Here is a 21,581-nt window from a genome sequence, read left to right as displayed (position 1 = left end):
TTTGATAATTATTATTAGAAATGTGATAACAAATAAATAAATAAAATTTAATAAATATTTTAATAAATATTTTAAAGTACTTCAAATGAAGGCTTATATTCTAAAGTGTCTGTTTAAAAACAAGCAGCATCATGAAGATAGAAAAGGTTCTAACTAATATTTTAGTGATTTAATCGTAACACAATTATTAGCTTAAAAATTACTGTGTTGCAGATTTTTGGGCACAATCCCTAAGTTAAGAGGTATTCCTAACATGGAATCAGTTTTTGTTTGTTTGTTTGTTTGTTTATTTCTTTTCTAAGATATTAAAGGGGCTAGGGAGACTAAAATAGTCCTGGAGGAAACCATTTATTATTTTCTCTGTGATGTCTAAACTAGTTAAAAAAATATTTGTAAATTTCTAAAGCAAAAACTGTTAATTTGAAGAGAAAATATCACACGTCTCCCTCAACATGCAAATTGGAGTATTTCAAAATGCAGGTACGAATTGCAATACAGATCTCATACTTACTACTGGCTTTCCATTGTTCATATTTGATATTGGACTTGGTGCCGGAAGAGACTGAAATCCCTGTTATTTTAACACATACAGATATGTATGTTAAATATGTTAGTTAGACCAGAATTTTAGACATTCCATAATATTGTACATAAAGTAGACATTGAATGTTGGAGAATCTGAAACTATATTGCATCAGAAAAATAAACCCGAACCATGTAGCCACAATACTTTACCTACATGTATGTACCTTCAATTTAGTTTGTCACATAAATATGTGTTTGAATACTGTCCTGGCCAAGTTGCTTTGCTAGACCCAAGTGTTACCATTCTGCAGTACCCTACCTGGTGTCAGCACCAGTATGCACCTGGAGTCCCATATGGAAGTGGCCTGCTCTTGGTAGGAGCAGAAGACCACTTCAGGAAAAACAACATTGAAAGGACAGGAAGAATGTGGAAACAGAAAGTTTAGTGGTTGGGGAGATTTCTTAAGGTCTTAGTAATTCCCTCTCCTAAACAAGTGAAATGTAGAGACCAAAAGGTTGATGAGCTTCAATAGCTCTCTCATGAACAGCTAAATTTTCTTCTATGGTCATGGAAAATATGAGTAATGAGCCAGTGAATGTAGCAATTGGGAAAATGATGTGGTGTCAGCTGGAGGTTGCAGAAAATTTCTTATAAAACGAGGTCTAGAGATCTTCCTAGTGTGCTAAGTGCATTTCTGTCTGGCCTATTCCAACTACTTTTATTTTCCCAGCCACCTTCCTTCTCATGAGCCTTCATAGCACTCCCTTGCCCTTTCATTATCAGTAAGATCAATTGACCAGTCATCAACAAGACTTCTCTATCCCGTTTGCCATTTCCTGGGTTTTATCCTTATATGATTTTTTGGGACAGGCAGCATGTTCACATGCAAATTTAGACAATAATCTGCAAAATGAAGTCAGGTATAAATTAACACGCGAGATTTTAGAAGAGACCTCAGTAACCCACTTATCCCGATGTGGGATAAGCTATATGCAGGTGATGATGATATAGCATAAATAAAGCGCTATAAACTTTTAAAGAAAACCCGCTTTTCAGAGACACTTTTACGAGTTTTCTTGACAGAAGTGTTATGAAACAGAATACTGATTTCTTTTTAGTGGGCAGTCTGCTTTGTCCTGTGTTTTGTGGAGGTTGTTTCGTCTTTGTCATGTTTGAAATCTCAGAATATAATGGAAAAAGCCTAATGGCTGGCCAGCATGAACAACTTTGCAAGGTTATGCAGTGGCAGGATACTTACTTTGAACTGACAAGTCTCAGAAGAAAATCATGTTGTGCAGGGACCTGCCTGCAACTTCTGCCAAGTGTATCTTCTCTTTTTGCACATTTAGACTCATTTTTTCACAGTCTAGTATTTTGTACTTACATGGCTTGATATGGCTGGAGGAGGAAGGCTGTCATCAGGGATGGGAATTAGCTCACCAAGCTGAAAGAACACAAAAAGAGAAGCAAACAAAGTCATATCAGTAGGAGTTTATGAGCTTAAAAAAGAAAAGAAAAAAAAAGTATCTTTGCACCCATACTTCTCAATGATTCTCATCACAATGATTCCATTTTGAGTAAGAGAGCTCGAAGGTATTAGGATGTAGTGCAATCATACCTGCAATTTTCTCCATCCATTCCGAACACGGATAAAAACCTCACTGGTTTCACTCAGATAGATTAGCGTACCTTCTGTTACGAAATGAACCTTTTCCAACATACCCGCAATGTTTTGGAATGTTGTAATCTGTCAAGTAGCAAAACAAATCATGCTTCATCAAACACACAAAACACTTGGCAAGTTAAATCTAAGTTTAATTTAAACACATAAATGTCAAGACTTCTTGCTTGGGAAATGCTCATAAAATCAGTTTTATGTCATTCCATACAAAAAACTTCAATAAAAAAGACATATTTTGGCATTACAGAATCATTACTCTGTTGGTTTTAATAGAACTACACCAATTGTTAATTTTTCACAGAGTGAGATGATTGTGTCTCTAATGTTTAGCATACAGGATTGAAATGGCAGAACACAGAAGAGACTTGATAAGGTTGGCTATGCCTTAGAAATCCCACACATGATTCTAGATACATTTATGTATCTAAATTCTAGATACATTTTCTCTATGAGAAAATGCAGTTAGCAGAGATATGATACTGTGCTGGGAAGTCATTTACATTCTTGTTAGTTCATTTGATAAGGAAAAGGTTAAAAAATGGTAGTGAAACACCTCTGCTATCTTGAATCTTTTTTTTTTTTTTTTCCTTCATAAATTAAGAATATTTAATTTAGAAATTAACAAGACTGAAGTCTTAGGTGCCATTTTTCCTGGATGGATACCTGGGATACAATTCTCATTTGATTTATCAAGTCAGAAAAGGAAACAATTCAGTTTAAATGTATTATTTAGCAGAATAAATTTTAGATTTGTTACAGTTTTCATCTTAGAATCAAGTGACCTGAATGAGTGTGTTTTAGTCTAGTGTGAAGTGTTTTTTTTTTTTTTCCTTTTTTTTTTTTTAATGGAAACTGGTCATTCAGAGGTTATTCCAGTATCTTTGCAAGTTAAGTTGCAGTTCTTTCAGAACTGTTGCTTTGGGTATGGAATATGTACACCTTTCCTTTTCTTTAACATCCCATCAATACTTGCATTTGCTTGAATGGACTGTTACTAACAAGGAAATGGACAGACTTCTCTCATCACTTTTCCCAGCTGCATGGATTCCATTCTAAAACATGATGAGGTTTAGTAAACAAGAAAAGATTCTGATAATTAAAAAGGCAGGACTAAGCCTTCTGTCTTCTGTTACTACTACCAGTGACCATGAAAAGATTTGAAACAAGGTTGCTATGGCAAACTTCCATCTTTTGTTGTCTTACCAGATTCCTGCTCACAGGTGGCCCTGGCTCTCCAGGAGGACCTGGTGGCCCAGGCATTGCGGCTGCTAAAACAAAACAAGCATACAACACATGTTGAAGGTCATCTTTTTTGAGAGAGAAAGTGAGTGACATAAATAAAGGACTTGGTGGTGGTGTCTAGGAATAGCGAGAGCTTTAAATGGCCATGGTCCTTACGTAGCCAGCTCTGAATAACTGTGTTCAAGCCAACTATAGAAAATGTATTCTGAGGATTTACTTATTTATTAAGCAATGGTGAAACAATCTTTTCTCTGTTATTTGGAAATTTAAAATCAACAGCTTGGAATTTGTTGTGGGTATTCTGCAAATGAAGAATCAGATTGACTTAAATTGACCGGAATATTTCTTCTGCTAGCTGCTGTTGATGTGTACTTGGAAGAATTTTTAGCTCCCACCCATATAGGCTTTGAGGGAGTAAATATATCCTTTGTTCTTAAAGTAAACTAGAATTAACTTTTACTTAGATAAAAATTCACAAGTGTGAGCTCAGCTATTGTTTCAAAGCAACAACGAATTCTCTGGTGGTATGAACCTGAACCTCTAAGACTGTAGTCCACAACATATATTACCTACCTAATACCTCTCTCTACTCTGGAACTGAATTTTTTCACCTTGAGCTGAAAATCATTGTTTTTTGGAGTAAAAACTCCAGGAAAGAAAAAAATATTTGGAAGACTGAAAGCAAAAATATTGTGTGAATTCATATGATAATGGCACTTTAAAGCTTCTTAGAAGAAAGACCGTGCAGACCCTAGTGAGCATCATGATGCATCCCAGTGAGGCTCTATAGCTAAAATCTGGGCAGACCTTTTATAAATTACAAGTAGAGATATTTCTGTGTTTAAAAACAGAGACACAAAGTAGGGGCAACAAAGTAGGTCCAGAGGTATCAACCAGAGTACACTAGTATACTGCTGTGAGTGTATATAAAAGGCTCAGCAAGAAATATAATTATGAACAGAAAGGCATAATGTGAGCTGGTATGACATGGAAGAAAGAGAAAAAATAGTTGGTGGATACCTGTCAAATTATCTGAAGCATGGGGGAGTCTAACATGTTCCAACACACTGATGAATCTGTGGCATAAAATATGCACAAGTACCTGCAAGGTTCACCTCCTTGCCAATTCCCAATTCCTATGTTGTTGGGCACTTCAGAATAGTATCCAGTTGATCTTAGCCATGCAAACAGTCCCATGATCCTAAATGTGGACCAAATTGCTCTTCCAAGTTGAAGGAGAAATATAATAATGTAGAAATATTCTCTGAAACCACCCTTTGGAGAAATTTAGTTGAGTACTTCTGGATAACCTCCCCACAATAATCTAAACTCTACTTATTCAGAGCTTACTGGAGAGTTTGGAACAAGATGGACTGAAGGAGAATAAAAGAAGATAAGCTAAAGGACTGTTTCCTCTTCCTTTCTTAATTTTGAAGTGAATAAGGATCAATGACCTTCAGTGAAAATAGAGCTATAGATTCCCCCCCACCTTCAAATACAATCAGTGGAGTAAAAATATTGAATATCTTCTGTTTCACTGTATCTCTCCACTTTGAAGTAGTTTGATAATCTGAATAAAGCATTGTGAGATAAAACTTTAAAATATAGAATGGACCATTGAAGAGTTAGTAAAGCCTAATCCTGAAAGCAGTGCTGCATTCCAGAACTTGATTTTTACCAATTTATAAATTTTGAATTGAGAGGCTGCAATTACATACCAATAAAGCAAAATCTATTATTCAAAACTATTTATTTTTGTGAAGCCATGAGAACCCTCGAAATGGCCTTTTACAAATTAAAGAATTTATGCTCTGAGGATTCTCCAGAGAAAATCTCTTTCATACCAATAGCAGGGAAAAGGGGCTTATTTCTCACAAGAATTCAAAGCTATTTATCTGCAGATAAGCCATTCTTCTTTCCTCATATTACAGTATGTGAACTCCATATTGCAGTAAACAGCGATAACTAGGTGAAGATACTAAATAAAGAAACAAACACCTGTCACCATAATATTTAGTAAAATGGACGTCCATCAGTGTGCTGCCTAAAGAAGCTACTTACAAATCAAAGAGGAAAATGTGTAGAAGGATAATGAAGACTATGGGCAGAGTAGATAAGTGAAAGTATAGGGATGGAGTATTAATAATATATATGTGTGTGTATATATATATATATATATATATTCATCTGACTAGGTCTCTTAGCTAATATTCAGAAGTACTTGATGTGAATTACATGGGAAAAGACCTGACAGCCTTTATGGATGCCATGGATCTGTCAATTTTATTGTGATCAGGGGCTAATCCATGTCCAGGCTTATGTTCCAATGTTGAATATAGTAAGGATTACTCATTTGTTCAAATATTCATCAGGGCATGAACACTTCTGGTAAACACTCCATTAATAATATTTGCCGGATGACAGCTTGGAAGTATCACCTTGTCCCTGGGCAGCTGTTTAAAACAGTCTGACTAGGTTCAAGAAATACCTGCAGACTACAAACTGGAGGTGGAGGGGTCTTTTCCCCAGTGCAGCATGCTGAAAGCACAAGTGTTACAGGAAGAAGTCAGATCAATAGGTCTCAGAAACTGAGCTCTGTATTAGCTAGGCCAACCTAAAGTTTAGGCAGAACAGTCATGCATTATAACCTCTCTGTATGGTTAACAATGCCCTTGCTATTAGCATGTTGCTTTCATTCAGATGAGATTAGGGAATGCTTCATGTTGGAGGGCTGGTTTTACCTTACCAGATTCTTATTCTGGGCACAGTTTCCTGATGGAGGAATCAGTCTCTCAGTCAGGTATCACTGACAAGTTATCCTCTGACATCACACTCAGAAGTGATGTCAAGTGGAGCCCAGAACCGTTTCCATCAGAACCTAGTCTAAGGGCTGGACATTAACAATAAGTCTTGCCACTAACAGACCTGCAAGCCAGAAGGAGTCAAAAGTGCAACTGACTTGAACTCTGACATTTGATTTAAAGCAATGCAAGGTTGCAATACGTCATCTGAACCTCTAGCACCACCTCGTTAACTAAGCTCCTCCCTCAGATGTTACGACCTGTGACAATTTTTACACCTTTTTCTAATCAAGTAAATTGAAAATGATTAAAGTAACCAAAAGATACAGTAACCAATCCCAAAACAGATTTGCTCATATTCAGAGCGTGCAATAACAACTAGTTTTTAGAAGCAGTTCTCCACCAGTTCCATTTTAGACCTAAAATCTACTGTGAGTACTGCCCTTATATCACAGAAGAGCTTCCTGGCCCACATTAACAACTTCCCAAATTTAGCCAGTCTGATAAACTTCACAAATATTTCAAGGCAACCTTCCCGTGTTATTCCTCCCCTCCTCTGTTACTTCCTCCTAATCACAGTTAAAATAAAATTTTCACACATTAGTGCTCCCATGGCACTAGTCAATGAAAACTGACTGCAGAGAAATTGCCCCTTTTGTGCTCTCAGTTCCAATACACACCCCTCAGGGAAATAACATCAGTGTGCAGGAAAGAAGGGAGAAACCTGATTCAAGCAGGAAGAATGGATGGGTGGCTAGAAGAGCAGATCCGTAAAGGAAATGGTGAGGAGAGAGGGGCATGTAAGTATGTATATATACATACTTATTAGTATACTTAGTATGCTCATATACATAGTGAAAAGCAGAATGACACCCTCTCACCTGAGCCATATATTGCAGGGGGTCCTGGTGGTCCTGGTGGGCCAGGCGGGCCAGGAGGTCCAGTTTTTCCATAACCTGGTAATCCAGGTAAGCCAGGTAAACCTGGAGGTCCTCTGGGTCCAACAACTGAGTCCCCTTTTGGTCCCTATGAATGATAAAAAATACTACCTTGAATGTATCAATTTCACGGCTGCAGGTCCTTCATCTCTGGTAACAACATTTTCTGAAGGCAGGCCACTACACCACTGTTCAGACATGAGTCATAACCATTTTTGAAAACCATGGGAAATGAAAAAAAACAACTATATATTAAACTAAATTAAAGAATTGGAGTTTCAGAAAGCTTTCTGATAGGTCTTACATAGTTAATATATATTGCCTTGACTTGTAATGCTGTTGACAGCATGAATCTACATACTGATTTACTTGTATTAGCCAGCTGAGCACAACACTATACCAGTTCTTCAGAGAAAATTAATTCCAATAGTGAAGTGTCTGTGTTTATGCCTAATGCAAGTCTGTCTCATTAACCTAATGGTTAGCATAGGAGTGTATATATTGTTCTTAACACCATCATGATGATTATTTCTTTTTACAGCCTTCTAAGTTAGAACAATGGGTACCCACAAGTATTCCTGTTATACCATTTATATGACTTACAATTAATCCTGGTCTTCCAGGTGGTCCAGGAGGTCCTGTCAGGTAAAATCCTCTGTTTGGTTCTCCTTTTTCTCCTTTTACACCAGTGTTTCCATTGTCTCCTTTTTCACCCTTTAAACATAACATATTTGAAAGCATTCAGTTGAAGCAAGATCTGAACCTCAGTTGAAGCAAGATCAGAACCCCATGCACTGGTCTTTTAAAGTTGCCTGAAATTTCTGAGATTAATAAAGAAAAGGATCCACTTAAAATCTTTTTGGCATCACTTCCTTCTACAGTGATATGGAATAAAAAAGAATGCCTCCTCTATTGAAGCTGCAAGGACTTCACAGGGAGGAGAGGATTTTCACAAGGATTTTCACAGAAGGATTTCACAGGCTGGGAGAGACAGAGACTGAGTGGAGACAGAGGGAAGTGCCTCTGTTGCTGTTTCCTAGTTCACCCAGAAAAAAACACCTGATCTATGTTGTAGCTGGAGGCAAAGAGAAAGTTGGAGGAAGCATAAAAGCTTGTTGCTTTTCTCCCACATCAAGGAAAAAGCAAAGCAAGATTGACATGAAATGGACAGATATTTAAAGATATGTTACAAAGTGATGATTACCGCACATAGGTAATTACCACACAAAAGGATGGGTATGTGTACCAGGTAACAGAAGAGACGCCACACAAAATTGCAGGCACTTTGAACTGTATCTCTTCTGATTAGCAGCTAGCTGGGGAACAGTGGCAGGTAAGAAGAAGCATTTAAATGCTAGGTCATTATCTTTTGTATGAAGTAAGTCACCTCCATTGTAGGTTCTGACCTCACATTATTTTCTCTTTGTCTGCTGGTTTCTCCTTCCTTCCTTCCTTCCTTCCTTCCTTCCTTCCTTCCTTCCTTCCTTCCTTCCTTCCTTCCTTCCTTCCTTCCTTCCTTCCTTCCTTCCTTCCTTCCTTCCTTCCTTCCTTCCTTCCTTCCTTCCTTCCTTCCTTCCTTCCTTCCTTCCTTCCTTCCTTCATTGTTTTGGTCTATTTTGGTTCCCATTTTGAGAAATAAAGCTATGTATAGAGGCAGCAAAGGACAATGCAAGAGTGGCAGGTAGCTGGGGAAAGAAAATAGAAATGGCTATGTATAGCTCCTCCTCTGAGTCTTCTTCTTTTCTTTTTTTTTTTCTTTCCCTGTAAACAAAAGTATGAAGCTTTATATATGATATGCCATTTTGTAGAGCTGAAGGACTAGATGAAATTGTAGCTAAAGTTGTAAAGCTGCAAACACTGCTTTATTGTATCAGGGAAGCCACAATGGCTCTGCCATGCATGCACTGGACACTTCATGTTATAGAAATAACTTCAGTGCTCTCAGCCAAGCAGGAATAAAATCTGAAAAAAAGACAACAGTAGGAGTCCTTCAAGGAAACTGACAGTACCCCCACAAGCCCAGTTTTCTATGGCATCATTAAATGATAACTTGATTCTACTTTTTTCAGATCTTGTTTTGATAAAGAGCAATAACAGCCTTGTTTACATAAAAGCATTTAAAATAGTATTGTGTAGGTATTCATTTTTTCACTTAAAGCAGTCAGGAGAATAGTGGAACAGAGAGAGACCAAGCACATCATGGTATGGATATGCTTTCTTTTATGAGATCTCAGTAAATGAGCATGGGGAAGCAGAAACATGCTTTCCATCACTTTAATTTATTTTATTGATTGTGTTTAAAAGATAAATAGTATTCAACAGAAGTGAATTTCTTGTCATGCATTGATTGTTGGTAATATTTTTTCTAGTCACCCTCTAGGAAATGGATGTCTCTTATCTGAGCTGGCATGGAACAAAAGGCATTAATTTACAGCAAATAGTTTATACCAACCTATGTTAGGTAACAGTGAATAATGACTCACTTTAATACCACTGGGAAGGCAAAAAGCCTCACTAACGTTTTTTTTTTTTTTTTTTTTTTTTTTTTTTTCTATAGTCTGTCTGTAGTACTAACAGCTATCTCTGTATTTGTAACAAACTTTTATAACTTTTATATTCATCTGGAGTTTAAGGAATTAATATAATTTGTAATTGCTGATCCAATTATCTGTTTCATATATTTCACTATTCTGTACTGCAGTATGCTTAATATAAAGTATGCTTTAAAAAAAGCTTAAAGAACTCAAACACAAATGAGATATAATTACCTTTATGCTATTAATAAAGTGGCTGAAATATGATGGAGGTAGAGGTGGACCTGAAAAATGAAGAAAATACAGTAAAGTACAGTAATTATCTGTAATTTCCTTTTTAAAAGCACTGCTTTAGGTATTTTTGGCTTAGAAGTTTAAAGGAAAATGATTTACAATGGTAATATTAACCTTTAAATCTAACATTTTTAGTTCAGTTTCCTAATGAAACCATGCTTACATGCTCTGTCTCTTCACCTTAATAATTTCTGAACCTTACTGTGGATTTCAGTGACATTTGAAAGCAAAGAAGTCTCAAAGATGATAAGTACTCAGTTTTCTGAAAAATGCTCATTATAATCTCATTATAATGCCAAAACACACCTCCATCTCAAAGGTGTGACCACTCCTCACTGAGCATGCACTCTGAATTTCTCTGAGCCTATACCTTTAAACAAAAGCAAGAAAAATTTGTACCAATCACAAGGAAGGCATGTATGACTAGAGTCACTCAAGCTCCACCTAAAAGTAAGAAAATATTAAAAAAAAAAATAGCTCAAGAGAGGAAAATGTCAGGGGAAGACACCATCATAGACAAGTTGGAAGGATATTGATGACTTCTGGGATCAGTTGATGGGCTGAATGTCTCTTACCCTCCTGCAGGAACGCCTACTGGGTGAGATTCGAACTCTTTGTTGTACTGAGTGCTTCCCCAGGCAACCTAGCATTCTCTACAGAGTTGTTTCATAAGTTAGCATGTGTAGTTGATTGTGTTTCTTATATTCTTGGTATTTGCACGTTTTGCAGACAGTGTATTTATCACCAGCAATCCAAAATAACCTATACTCTTGTTGCTTCAAAAAACTACACCTGTCACTGAAGATGTATTGTACTATTTGTGAAGCCATGATTGTAATTAATGTGGCCAAACCTTATAGTGCTGATTGTGCTATTTGTGCAACTGTGATCATGGTATATTGAATGCAACTGGACTTATAGTGCCACTTGGGCATCACTCAGAATCTAAGCCCAGCCCCTCAGATATCTGAGGACAAGCTGGAACACAAGGGGGTTTAGGTCCTGCCAAACTTCCTTACCCTTTAACAAAAGAGCATTCCATATGTTTTGCAAGCAATGGGGTAGCAGTCAGTACCAGCCCACTTCTGAATGATTTACAGTTGTACTATCTTTTGTGCAAGGACACTTTCACAGAATCACAGAACCATCTAGGTTGGAAGAGACCTCCATGATCACCGAGTCCAACCTCTGACCTAACACTAACAAGTCCTCCACTAAACCACATCACTGAGCTCTACATCTAAACGTCTTTTAAAGACCTCCAGGGATGGTGACTCCACCACTTCCCTGGGCAGCCCGTTCCAATGCCTAACAACCATTTTGGTAAAGAAGTTCTTCCTAATATCCAACCTGAACCTCCCCTGGAGCAACTTAAGCCCATTCCCCCTCATCCTATCACCAGGCACGTGGGAGAACAGACCAACGCCCACCTTGCTAAAGCCTCCTTTAAGGTACCTGTAGAGTGTGATAAGGTCACCCCTGAGCCTCCTGTTCTCCAGGCTAAACAAGCCCAGCCCCCTGAGCCACTCCTCATAAGACTTGTTCTCCAGACCCTTCAACAGCTTCATTGCTCTTCTCTGGACTCGCTCAAGTACTTCGATGTCCTTCTTGTAGTGAGGGGCCCAAAACTGAACACAGTACTCGAGGTGTGGCCTCACCGGAGCTGAGTACAGAGGGACAATCACTTCCCTAGTCCTGCTGGCCACACATAACCAACAAGAAAAAGAACCAGGGTTACTGCCATTTTGCTGATCACAGAACAACTGTTCTTTGACATTTTTCTGCAAGAAAAACCAGTACCAGTACCAATGGTTGTAACAGCTGTGCTGTGTTGTCTGCCAGTGGTGGTCAGCCAAAGCAGTCAAGCCAGCACAAGTCTAAGAAGTCTTCAAATATTCTTTGTTTGGGATACACTTGGAAAATGAATGTTTTACAGCTGCCAGTAACAGCTGGGGACATTTTCATAGAATCATAAAATATCCCGAGTTGGAAGGGACCCATAAGGATCATTGAGCCCAACTCCTGGCAGCACATGGGTCTATCCAAAAATTCAGACCACATGACTAAGAGCACAGTCCAAATGCTTCTTAAACTCCAACAGGCTTGGTGCAGTGACTACTTCCCTGGGGAGTCTGCTCCAGTGTGTTACAACCCTCTCATTGAAGAACCTCTTCCTGATATCCAGCCTGAAGCTCTTCTGTCACAGCTTGACACCATTCGCTCAGGTCCTATCACTGGTCAGTAAAGAGAACAGGTCAGCACCTGCCCCTCCACTCCCCCTCGTGAGGAAGCTGTAGACCATGATGAGATTCCCCCTCAGCCTCCTCTTTTCCAGGCTGAACAGGCCAAGTCACCTCAGCTGCTCCTTGTATGTCTTCCCCTCTAGGCCCTTCACCATCTTAGTACTTTGTCCATCTGGACACTCTCCAACAGTTTAATGTCCTTTCTGTACTGTGGTGCCCAGAACTGCACACAGTACTCGAGGTGAGGCTGCACCAGCACAGAGTAGAGCGAGACAATCACTTCCCTCAACTGACTAGCAATGCCGTGCTTGATGAACCCCAGGATACAGTTGGCCCTCCTGGCTGCCATGGCCCTCCTGGCAGCCATGGAGGCTGCCATTTCTTCAAATGTGTTCTGAACTTTGGGTGCAACACTGTTCCAGCCATAGGTCTCAGATCTCAGTATATTATCTCAGATAATGTAGATATGTAGATAGTGTATACATCTGTACTCTGGGACAGAAATGTATTGCCAGTGGGGTAGCTATTTTGATTTTATTTGAATCCTGACAGCTATTGCTCAATCTATGAGAGGGGATGGAGAATAGACAGGTAGATTGGTAGGTGTCCTTCTCAGATGTTGCTTAGTATTAATTTCTATGTTGGGTAATATTTTAGGATTTTCCTAGGAGATCTTTCAAGCAGACTATGTCTATGCAAAGTATGTGAGGAACAGGGAGGGTTCTCTAAAATAGAACCCAAAAACTCGTGATAGGGAACCAGTGGAAAAACAGGAGTGGCTTCAGAAAGGATAGAAGAGCTGTGATCTGGGAGCTTAAGGCTAGCTCTACCTATACTGGTACTCCTACCTCTTTAGCCCCATGATCGAATAGTATAGCTTTTATCCATACAGCTAAACTGTCTTCCTCACTCCCAAAACAGGAGAAAGTTATCCATACAGCCTATTGTACCAATCCTTCAGTTAAGATGTCTCCCATGGTCTTGGAAAGTGTTATTTATTTTAGGCCAAATGTTGGCCAGGAAACATGCTAACATTTAAACTACAGGACAACTATCCCATGTCCTGGCCCCGTTTGGTTTACACAGCCAGGGAAGTTTGCCTGACATGACTTCTCAAGGGTTCACCTAGTCCAGTCCTCTTCTCTAGACATTCAGTAGAGGGCTGATAGGCAATTTTTTGTAGGACCTTTGGGGATCTTAACACCAACCAGAAGGAAACATGATAATTGCATAGCCTGTGCTGGCAGACCAGACATTTTCATTTTGTTTTGTTTTCTGATGTTGCTGAAACAGACTAATAGCACTTTGCATGGGCATTATCAATAGCAAAATCACACCCTCACAATGATCATAAAGTTACAAAACTTTGGTGCCCTTTCTTTTACAGAAAGCCGTGCTGCCTTCTGATCTGGGATCTGATTTATAAATGAACTCAGTCCCTGGAGCAACAAAATTCATTACAGGAATTAGTGCTTGCCCAGTGAGATGCTGTCTTGTTCCCCATCTGCTTTTCCTTTAATTCCATTCCTTTCAGTATTCATGAGAAGGAGGGTGAAACTTCTTCATAAAGAAAAGAAAGTCTCAGGACAAACAAGAAAAAGGGTGGATTTGGATGAGTATTGAAACTTGTCCAGAATGCCAGGTATGAATGTGGCCTGGCAGGAAGGAAGGATCAAATGCCAGTGTACTGCAATAAACACTGCATTTTAGATGAGCAGATCTTCAACTTTAGGCAACTGGGTCTGAGATTATGATACCATGAATTCTTCTCCTCTGTTTCTAAATGGGTTTCCTTACATGGCCTCAGACAGTATTCCTTCAGCCAGAAATAATGAGGTTGTGTTGGAATGTTGCATATATGATTGGAACACTGTGCCTATGTTCTGGATACTCACTATACCTGCCTTTATACAGAGTAGTTATATAAATTGCGGCCTGCCAAATATCCATGCTTTCTATGCTAGCTTCATGTTTTTGCAAGCTATCAATTAATGGAGTCTGTCTGTAAGGTTAGAGGGATGACATTTGGGGTAGAGGAAAAATAAATCCACTGAATGAATAAATGGCAGAGTTCAGAAAGCTTTTCAGATTGCTGTGACTCAACAGATAGTGAACTGGAAGGACCTTCAATTGTCTGTCCCCAAAGAAGGTTTTGAAAATTTCCTATACTATCATGTTCTACTATCCTGCAATTTCTGAATTGCGAATTTCCATTGTCAAAGGTTGTGTAGGTATCTATAAGACCTACAGAATGGATTTGTATAAAAGAACATTTTAGCAGTTACATCAGCTGACATTCTTTTAGGAGGAAGATTTAAACAAGAGAGTTTAACCAGAATTATTGTATAATTTTCTCCATCCTCTCTAGTTGCAGTTTTATAACAAAATCATAAGCATAATCCTCTGCTTCAGAAGTACCCCTGAAATCATCAGGTACAGACAAAAGTAACTGTAGGACATTGAACTACATTAAATACAGTCTGGGAATTAACAGACATTGACAGTGGATAAACCAGCACAGAAGAACAGAATCTTAACCTCTGTATAGAAATCTTTCTTGCTCCTTTTTTTTTTTTTTTTGGTAAGTCTATTGATGATGAGGAAGCACTAACCGCTACGTCAGAGCACTGGATATTGATCAGAATGAAGATTAATAAGGACAAGACAAGAAAGCAGATTTGATTACAACAAACAGATGTCCTCATAAAAATAACCAAATATCTTAAGTCAACAGAACTGTGGCTTTGGAACAAAGACAAAATATCCATGTATATACAATTTTGTATTAATTATGAACACATTAGAGGACAAATATTATAAATATGGTATAGGAACATTAATTTGATGTACAGCTTCTTCTATTTTGAATGATTGCTGGCACTGACCAAAGCCTTATCTCAGTATATGAGATTTCAAAAAATATAGTAAAAAGGAAGAATTTGTAATAGCAATCTTTTCAAATAGATGCTTGTTTCTATAACTATTTTTGAATGTGTAAGAATTAGCAATATGTATCAACTTTTGATATAGAAAAGTAAATCTTTGGTAAGCAACATCTGTTGTGATGCTCCTAGCACAAGTGAATTGATAATTTAGCTCTCATACTTTTCATGATTATGGCAAATAAAGCATAGAATATTAAAAAGTTGGTTGAAATGGAGGTGGTCGAGTTCTGGAATTGGGACTATCACCAACAAATGGCTGCCTTGAAATCAGAATGCAGAGGTATGTTGTCCTGAAAGGGATAACACTGCGTTTTAGTCCAGTTGGCTCAAAACAAAACTCTGACAACAAAATAATGTCTCAGGAAGTGGGTGTGATGTTCTTCTAAGATGTCAGAAAATCTCTAACCAGCAAGATACATTTCAATATCTGTTCATGTACTGAACACACTCATAATAGGTTCACAAATGTGCAGTACAGATAGTTCTTTTCAGAGGATACATTACAGGCTTTGTTGTTCTGCACCTCAGTTCAGCAAGAAAATAAGTGTGTCTTTAGGCAGGTAAAGGTACTTTGCTGTACTGCTTTTAAGTTAAACACATGATCCTTTAGAGGGTATCAGTGACATATCTGATTTAGTATACCTGGTGGTCCTGGATCACCTCTGTCTCCCTTTTCTCCTTTTAAGTCTGCTGAACTCCCAGTGGACTGCAATCCCCAGCAATCTCTGTTTCCTTTAGCACCTGTCATAAAAGCATCACAATGAAACAAAATTCACAAGAACTTTCAAACAACAGAGACTGCAGAAGTAACAACCAAACCACTGATAGTAGGAGCAGATTTTTCATACGTGCAGGGCTTTTAATTCCAGTCCCTATATGCTTGTCTCACTGTTCTCATTAATATTGAATGGCTGGCTGGCTCATTGTCCTCTCTTGTTGATCAATCCCAACATGTACAAAATAATCTTTCTTTTACAGATCAGTCTTTCACTCTCCTTTCCTTAATCACCTAGCCTTTGACCCTCTGAACCAACCTGTTCTCATTGCATTTGTGAATTTCATGGGGCAAGAGCAGAAATGGTTCTTACATTATGATTTTGATACCAAAACTGCTATCTCTAGATTTTGAAAAAAAAATAGTATCTGTAATGTTCAGCTGCTCCTCATAAGACTTGTGTTCCAGACACTTCACCCTTCATTGCCCTTCTCTGGACACTCTCCAGGGCCTCAATGTCCTTGTAGTGAGAGGCCCAAAATTAAACACAGTACTCAAGGTGCAGCCTCACCAGAGCAGAGTACAGGGGGATGATCACCTCCCTAATCCTTCTGGCCACACTTTTTCTGATAGCAAGCCAGGATATCTTTGGCCTTCTTGGCCACCTGAGCACACTGCCAGCTCATGTTCAGGCAAGCACCAGCAACAGCCCCAGTTCCTTTTCCTCTGCATAGCTTTCCAAACAAACTCTTCTCCCAGACTGTAGCTCTGCTTGGGGTTGTTGTGCCCCAAATGCAGGACCCAGCACTTAGCCTTGTAGAACCTCATACAGTTGGCCTCGACCCACCAGCCGAGCCTATCCAAATCCTTCTGTGTAGCCTTCCTACCCTCAAGCAGATCAGCACTTGTGCCCAACTTGGTGTTGTCTGCAAACTAACTGAGGGTGCACTCGATCTTCTCATCCAGATCACTGATAAAGATATTAAAGAGAACGGGCCCCAGTATTGATCCCTGGGGGATTCCACTTGTGACTGGCCTCTGGATGGATATTTCTCCAATCACCATGACTCTTTAGACCCAGCCACCAGAACAGTTTTTAATGCAATGAAGCGTACACCTGTCCAGGCCTTGAGCAGCCAGTTTTTACAGGAGAATGCTGTGGGAAATGGTGTCATAAGTCATACTGAAGTCTACGTAGACCTAATCCACAACCTTTCCCTCATCCACTGCTCAATTTATAAGCTAGCCCTTGAAGTGTATCCCTATACTCATTTATTCTTTGGCCTGCATGTTGAGACTGGACCAAGATATGATATTATGGATTCAGCAGAACAAGTGAGACTATCATATATATATATTTTTTTTCCCTCATGAAACCAGATATGCAACACCCCCCCACCCCCCAAAAAAAAAAAAAAGAAAAAAAAAAGGTGTTTTTAGTTCATAATAAGAACAGTTTATTTAAACCATGCTGCAAGAATTACTCACCTTGGACATTAAGAGCTTCTTCATTCCCAGGGTAAGTAGCGCTCACCTACATACAAAAAGAAATCTATTAGAACTTATCTATACACATTAATTGATGGAAGTGCATCACTTAGTGTGACTGGAAAGCCTGGAATATTTGCATGCTATCACAGTAAGTGTTATAACAGCACTCTGTGCTCATCTCCAGTTTGGCAGGTTTTGAGTATTAACTAATCAAGCCTTTTTCAGGATTGCGCTATCTTAAGCATGCAACATGCTTTCAGTAAGAGCGTAACGGCATGCACTTTGGAGGCACTAGCAAATCCCAGTCTCAGTCATGCTAGAGAAACATCAGAAGACTTATTCTCCAAGAACAATTCTAAATTTACATCACTGCATTTGAAAGCAGGATTTGATATTTGATTGTATGATAACAGAATATAGTTGTAATTTTTTCATCAGACCATGGCTAGGCCTACTCTCTGATGTTGACCTATACTCCAGATGCATTGAAATCACAGTGGGGAGAAACTTCGTATTTTAGTGTATCCTATTCTGAGTCAACTCCCCTGTAACAAGACTTCTACCACCTGTCTTCAAAACAAGGACAGTGCAGGAATTAAAATGTGGCACACTGCTTGGAAATAGACAGACCTTAGTACTAACCAGTACTATTTATATGAATTTAAACAAGCATACAAAGAAAATCAAACATATGTGTGCTGCATATGGCTAATACTGCAGTATTAGCTCTTAGGAGTCTTCAGTCACATGGATAGCTCCTTTAAATTCAGAAATTCACTTCACATGGAGAAAACTTATGAGATTTAGTCTGTAGTTCTTTATGGATATACATTTATATAGGCATGTGCAGCAGACTTCTTATCTATATACTTGGTTAGGTTTAGATTATCCACAAATGTATGTCAAAGCTATCCTAAAAATCTAAAAAAAATCTAAAAAAAATCTAAAAAAGCTAGTGTATTCAGATGCATGAAGAGGTATTTATAACTACTGGCTTTATTACTTTTACATGTAAAATTCACTTTTATTATTCAGTGATTGTAACCTTATTGAAAAGTGACTTTTTATTATTATCTAAAACTCAGCTAAAATAGGTTTGCATTGTTTGAATCGTTCCACAGAGAAGCATACAAAACTTGAGTTTGGAAGGGATTTCTGGAAGTTGTCTAGCCCAGAGCAGGTTCAACTACAGCATGTTGCTTGGTGCAGTCCAGTCAGGTTTCAGAGATGAGGCTGACTAACCCAGAACTTTTGTGTGAATGTGAGAAAAATATACCAGAATGTTATGCAGTAGGAATAGGAAGATTTAAGGGAGGAATTCAATGAGGTAAAATGATGTCTACAATAGTGGGCCAAACCCATAGGAATGTGAAATTACCATGGAGTAATGACTATTTATCATTAATTAACAGAAAGATCAGAAAGATACATTACCTGGGATAAATCTTTCTTGAACAGTAAATGGTGTGATGAGTGTCAATGCATCTAGTATAGTCTAAGTCAAGAGCTGCTTTTCTAATATGAGTAAAAAAGGACTATAATGGAAACTGGAAGAGAAGAGCACAGTACTATTTTGAACTATACTGTCTAACAGAAAACTAGAGCAGCCATACCATGCATCAGACTATTCAGGGGAAGACCGTGGTGTTCAAAGACAGAATCCTTTCCAAGTATGTAGCCCACAGGTTAGCAGTATAATATTGTCCTAGGAAGAGTAATCCCAGGATTAAACTGTGTCCACAGTTCATTGTAGGATGTGAATTTCCATTACATGTTAAGCAAAAATTGCATCAAAGTGTTCTGAAAACATGAAAACTCTTTCCTTTCTTTTGACACTGAGTATGAAATTACAGTTCCTTTGAAGACAACAGAGGGTGTTGTCATTTACTTTGGAAAAGTGTGGCAGAGCTTCACCTGGTGGCTTTCTTGTGATAATAATTTTTTATCATAGAATCATAGAATGATTTGGGTTGTAAGAGACCTTAAAGATTATCTAGTTGAAACCACCTCCCATAGGCAGGGATATCCTCCACTAGATTGGGTCGTATCAAATCTGATCTTGAACACTTCTTTTAGTTTAAAACCGTTACCCCTTTTCCTTTAAGTATAGTCCCTGATAGAGAGTCCCTCTCCACCTTTCTCAGACACACAGACTTGCTGAGGGGGCACTCTATCCCGTTGTCCATGTCACCAACAAGGATGTTAAATAACACCGGTCCCAATACAGACCCCGAGGGCATCAGTCATTATTGTTCTCCACCTGGATATTGAGCTATTGACTGCAACTCTTTTAGTATGACCATTCAGCTAATTCCTTACCCACCACATGGTCCATCCATTAAATCTGTGTCTCAACATTTTAGAGACAAGACTGTTGTGTGGGACAGTACCAAACGCTTTGCACAAGTCCAGGTAGTTGCCATCAGTTGCTCTTCCCTTATCCACTAATGCTGTAACCCTGTCTTAGAAGGCCACCAAATTTTTCAGGAATGATTTGCAATTAGTGAAGCCATGTTGGCTGTCATCAATCACCTCTTTGTTTTCCAAGTGCCTTAGAACATTTTCCAGGAGAATCTGCTTTGTGATTTTATTGGAGACAGAGGTGAGACTGACTGGCTTGTATTTCTCTGTGTCTTTCTTTTTCCCTTTTTAAAAATGAGGGTTGTCTTTCCTCTTTTCCAGTCACTGGGAACTTCATCAGACTGCTATGACTTTTCAAATACGATAGATAGTGGATTAGCAACTTCATCTTGCTAGTTCCCTCAGGACCCTCAGATGCATCTCATCAGCTCATGCACATTCAGGTACCTTAGAAGGTCTTAAACCTAATCTTCTCCTACAGTGGGAAGCATTTAATTTTCCCAGCCCCTTCCTTTGGATTCTGTGAATTTGGTGATGTGGCTAGAGCACTTGCTGGTGAAGACTGAAGCATAAATGTCATTGAGTACCTCAGTGTTCTCCATATCCTGGGTAACCAGGTCTCCATTTCTTTTAGCAGAGGGCTCATATCTTTCCTATTCTTCTTGTTATCACTGATGTACTTGTAGAAGCCCTTCATGTTGCACTTATTGTCCCTGGCCAGATTCAATTCTGTCTGGGCTTTGGCTTACCCCTGGCTACTTGGACAATGTCTCTGTATTCCTTCCAAACTACTTGTCCTTGCTTCTATCCTTTGTAGGCTTCCTTTTTGTGTTTACATTTTCCAGGAGCTCCTTGTTTATCCATGCAGGCCTCCTGGCATTTTTGCCTGACTTCCTCCTTGCTGGGATGCATTGCTCCTGAGCTTGGAGGAGGTCATCCTTGAGTATTAACCAGCTTTCTTGGGCCTCTCTTCTCTCTAGGGCTTTATCCCACAGTACTCTACAAAGCAGATCCCTGAAGAGTTCCAAGTCTGCTCTCCCAAAGTCCAGGGCTGTGAGTTTGCTGTGCACTGACCTAAGAATCTTGAACTCCACCATTTCATGGGCACTGCAACTATGGCTTTCTTTTACCTTCATATTTCCCCAAAGCCTCTCCCTATGGGTGAGAACGAGGTCCAGCATATCACTTCTGTTCATTGGCTCCTCTATGATTTGGAGAAGGAAATTATCATCAATACCTTCTGGGAACCTTTTGGATTGCTTATGGCTTGCTGTGTTGTCTATCCAACAGATATCGAGGGGGTTGATATCTGTTGATATCCCCTCCTCATCCCCCCTGCCTGTCCTTCCTAAATAGCCTGTATGCTTCCATTACAACACTCCAGTCATGAATTATATGTGAATAGTCTGCAATTGAGGGTCAAATAAGGACTGTGATTTTTCTTTTCTGACACACTTTTTATGCCAGACTGAAATATATAAGGTGTCTTATTTTGGACGGGGAAATTGAAAACAGCAAAAGACATAACAATGTGGAGACATTATTTATATGTACTTCTGAAAGATACATGTACATGTATGTATAAATATTCGCTCCCCAAAGCAACTCTCAGTCTATGGAAACATGGAGCTCTGAAAGCCATTAAATAGTTCGGACAACCAAGTAATCAAAGTGCTTTAAGCAAGAGGTTTCAGTTAGTTCTGTTATATATATGTGGCTAACTTTGAATATTTAAACATTTGAAAATCTGTTATCTTGAAGACCAGGTAAAACATCTCCTTGGTGTACAGCAGAAGGCAGGGGGAGTAAA

The 21,581-nt window shown here is 38.9% G+C and overlaps 1 protein-coding gene across 3 annotated transcripts in view; it reads right to left on the bottom strand.

Annotated features, from left to right (window-relative positions):
• The window catches only part of COL15A1 (collagen type XV alpha 1 chain), a 109,785-nt gene that overhangs the window by 3,678 nt on the left and 84,526 nt on the right, over positions 1-21,581 (bottom strand). For all 3 annotated transcript variants that reach the window (XM_068674657.1, XM_068674655.1, XM_068674656.1), the window contains exons 26-34: positions 17,408-17,453; positions 15,847-15,945; positions 9,957-10,006; positions 7,792-7,902; positions 7,132-7,276; positions 3,411-3,475; positions 2,145-2,273; positions 1,911-1,970; positions 512-571 (exon numbers count right to left, since the gene is read on the bottom strand). In XM_068674657.1, coding sequence (XP_068530758.1) covers positions 512-571; positions 1,911-1,970; positions 2,145-2,273; positions 3,411-3,475; positions 7,132-7,276; positions 7,792-7,902; positions 9,957-10,006; positions 15,847-15,945; positions 17,408-17,453 — 765 coding nt within the window. The remainder of the gene's footprint in view (positions 1-511; positions 572-1,910; positions 1,971-2,144; positions 2,274-3,410; positions 3,476-7,131; positions 7,277-7,791; positions 7,903-9,956; positions 10,007-15,846; positions 15,946-17,407; positions 17,454-21,581) is intronic.

This window comes from Anas acuta, chromosome 2, assembly GCF_963932015.1.
Source record: "Anas acuta chromosome 2, bAnaAcu1.1, whole genome shotgun sequence".
Lineage (NCBI taxonomy): Eukaryota > Metazoa > Chordata > Aves > Anseriformes > Anatidae > Anas > Anas acuta.
This window is presented reverse-complemented; position numbering and strand designations above follow the sequence as displayed.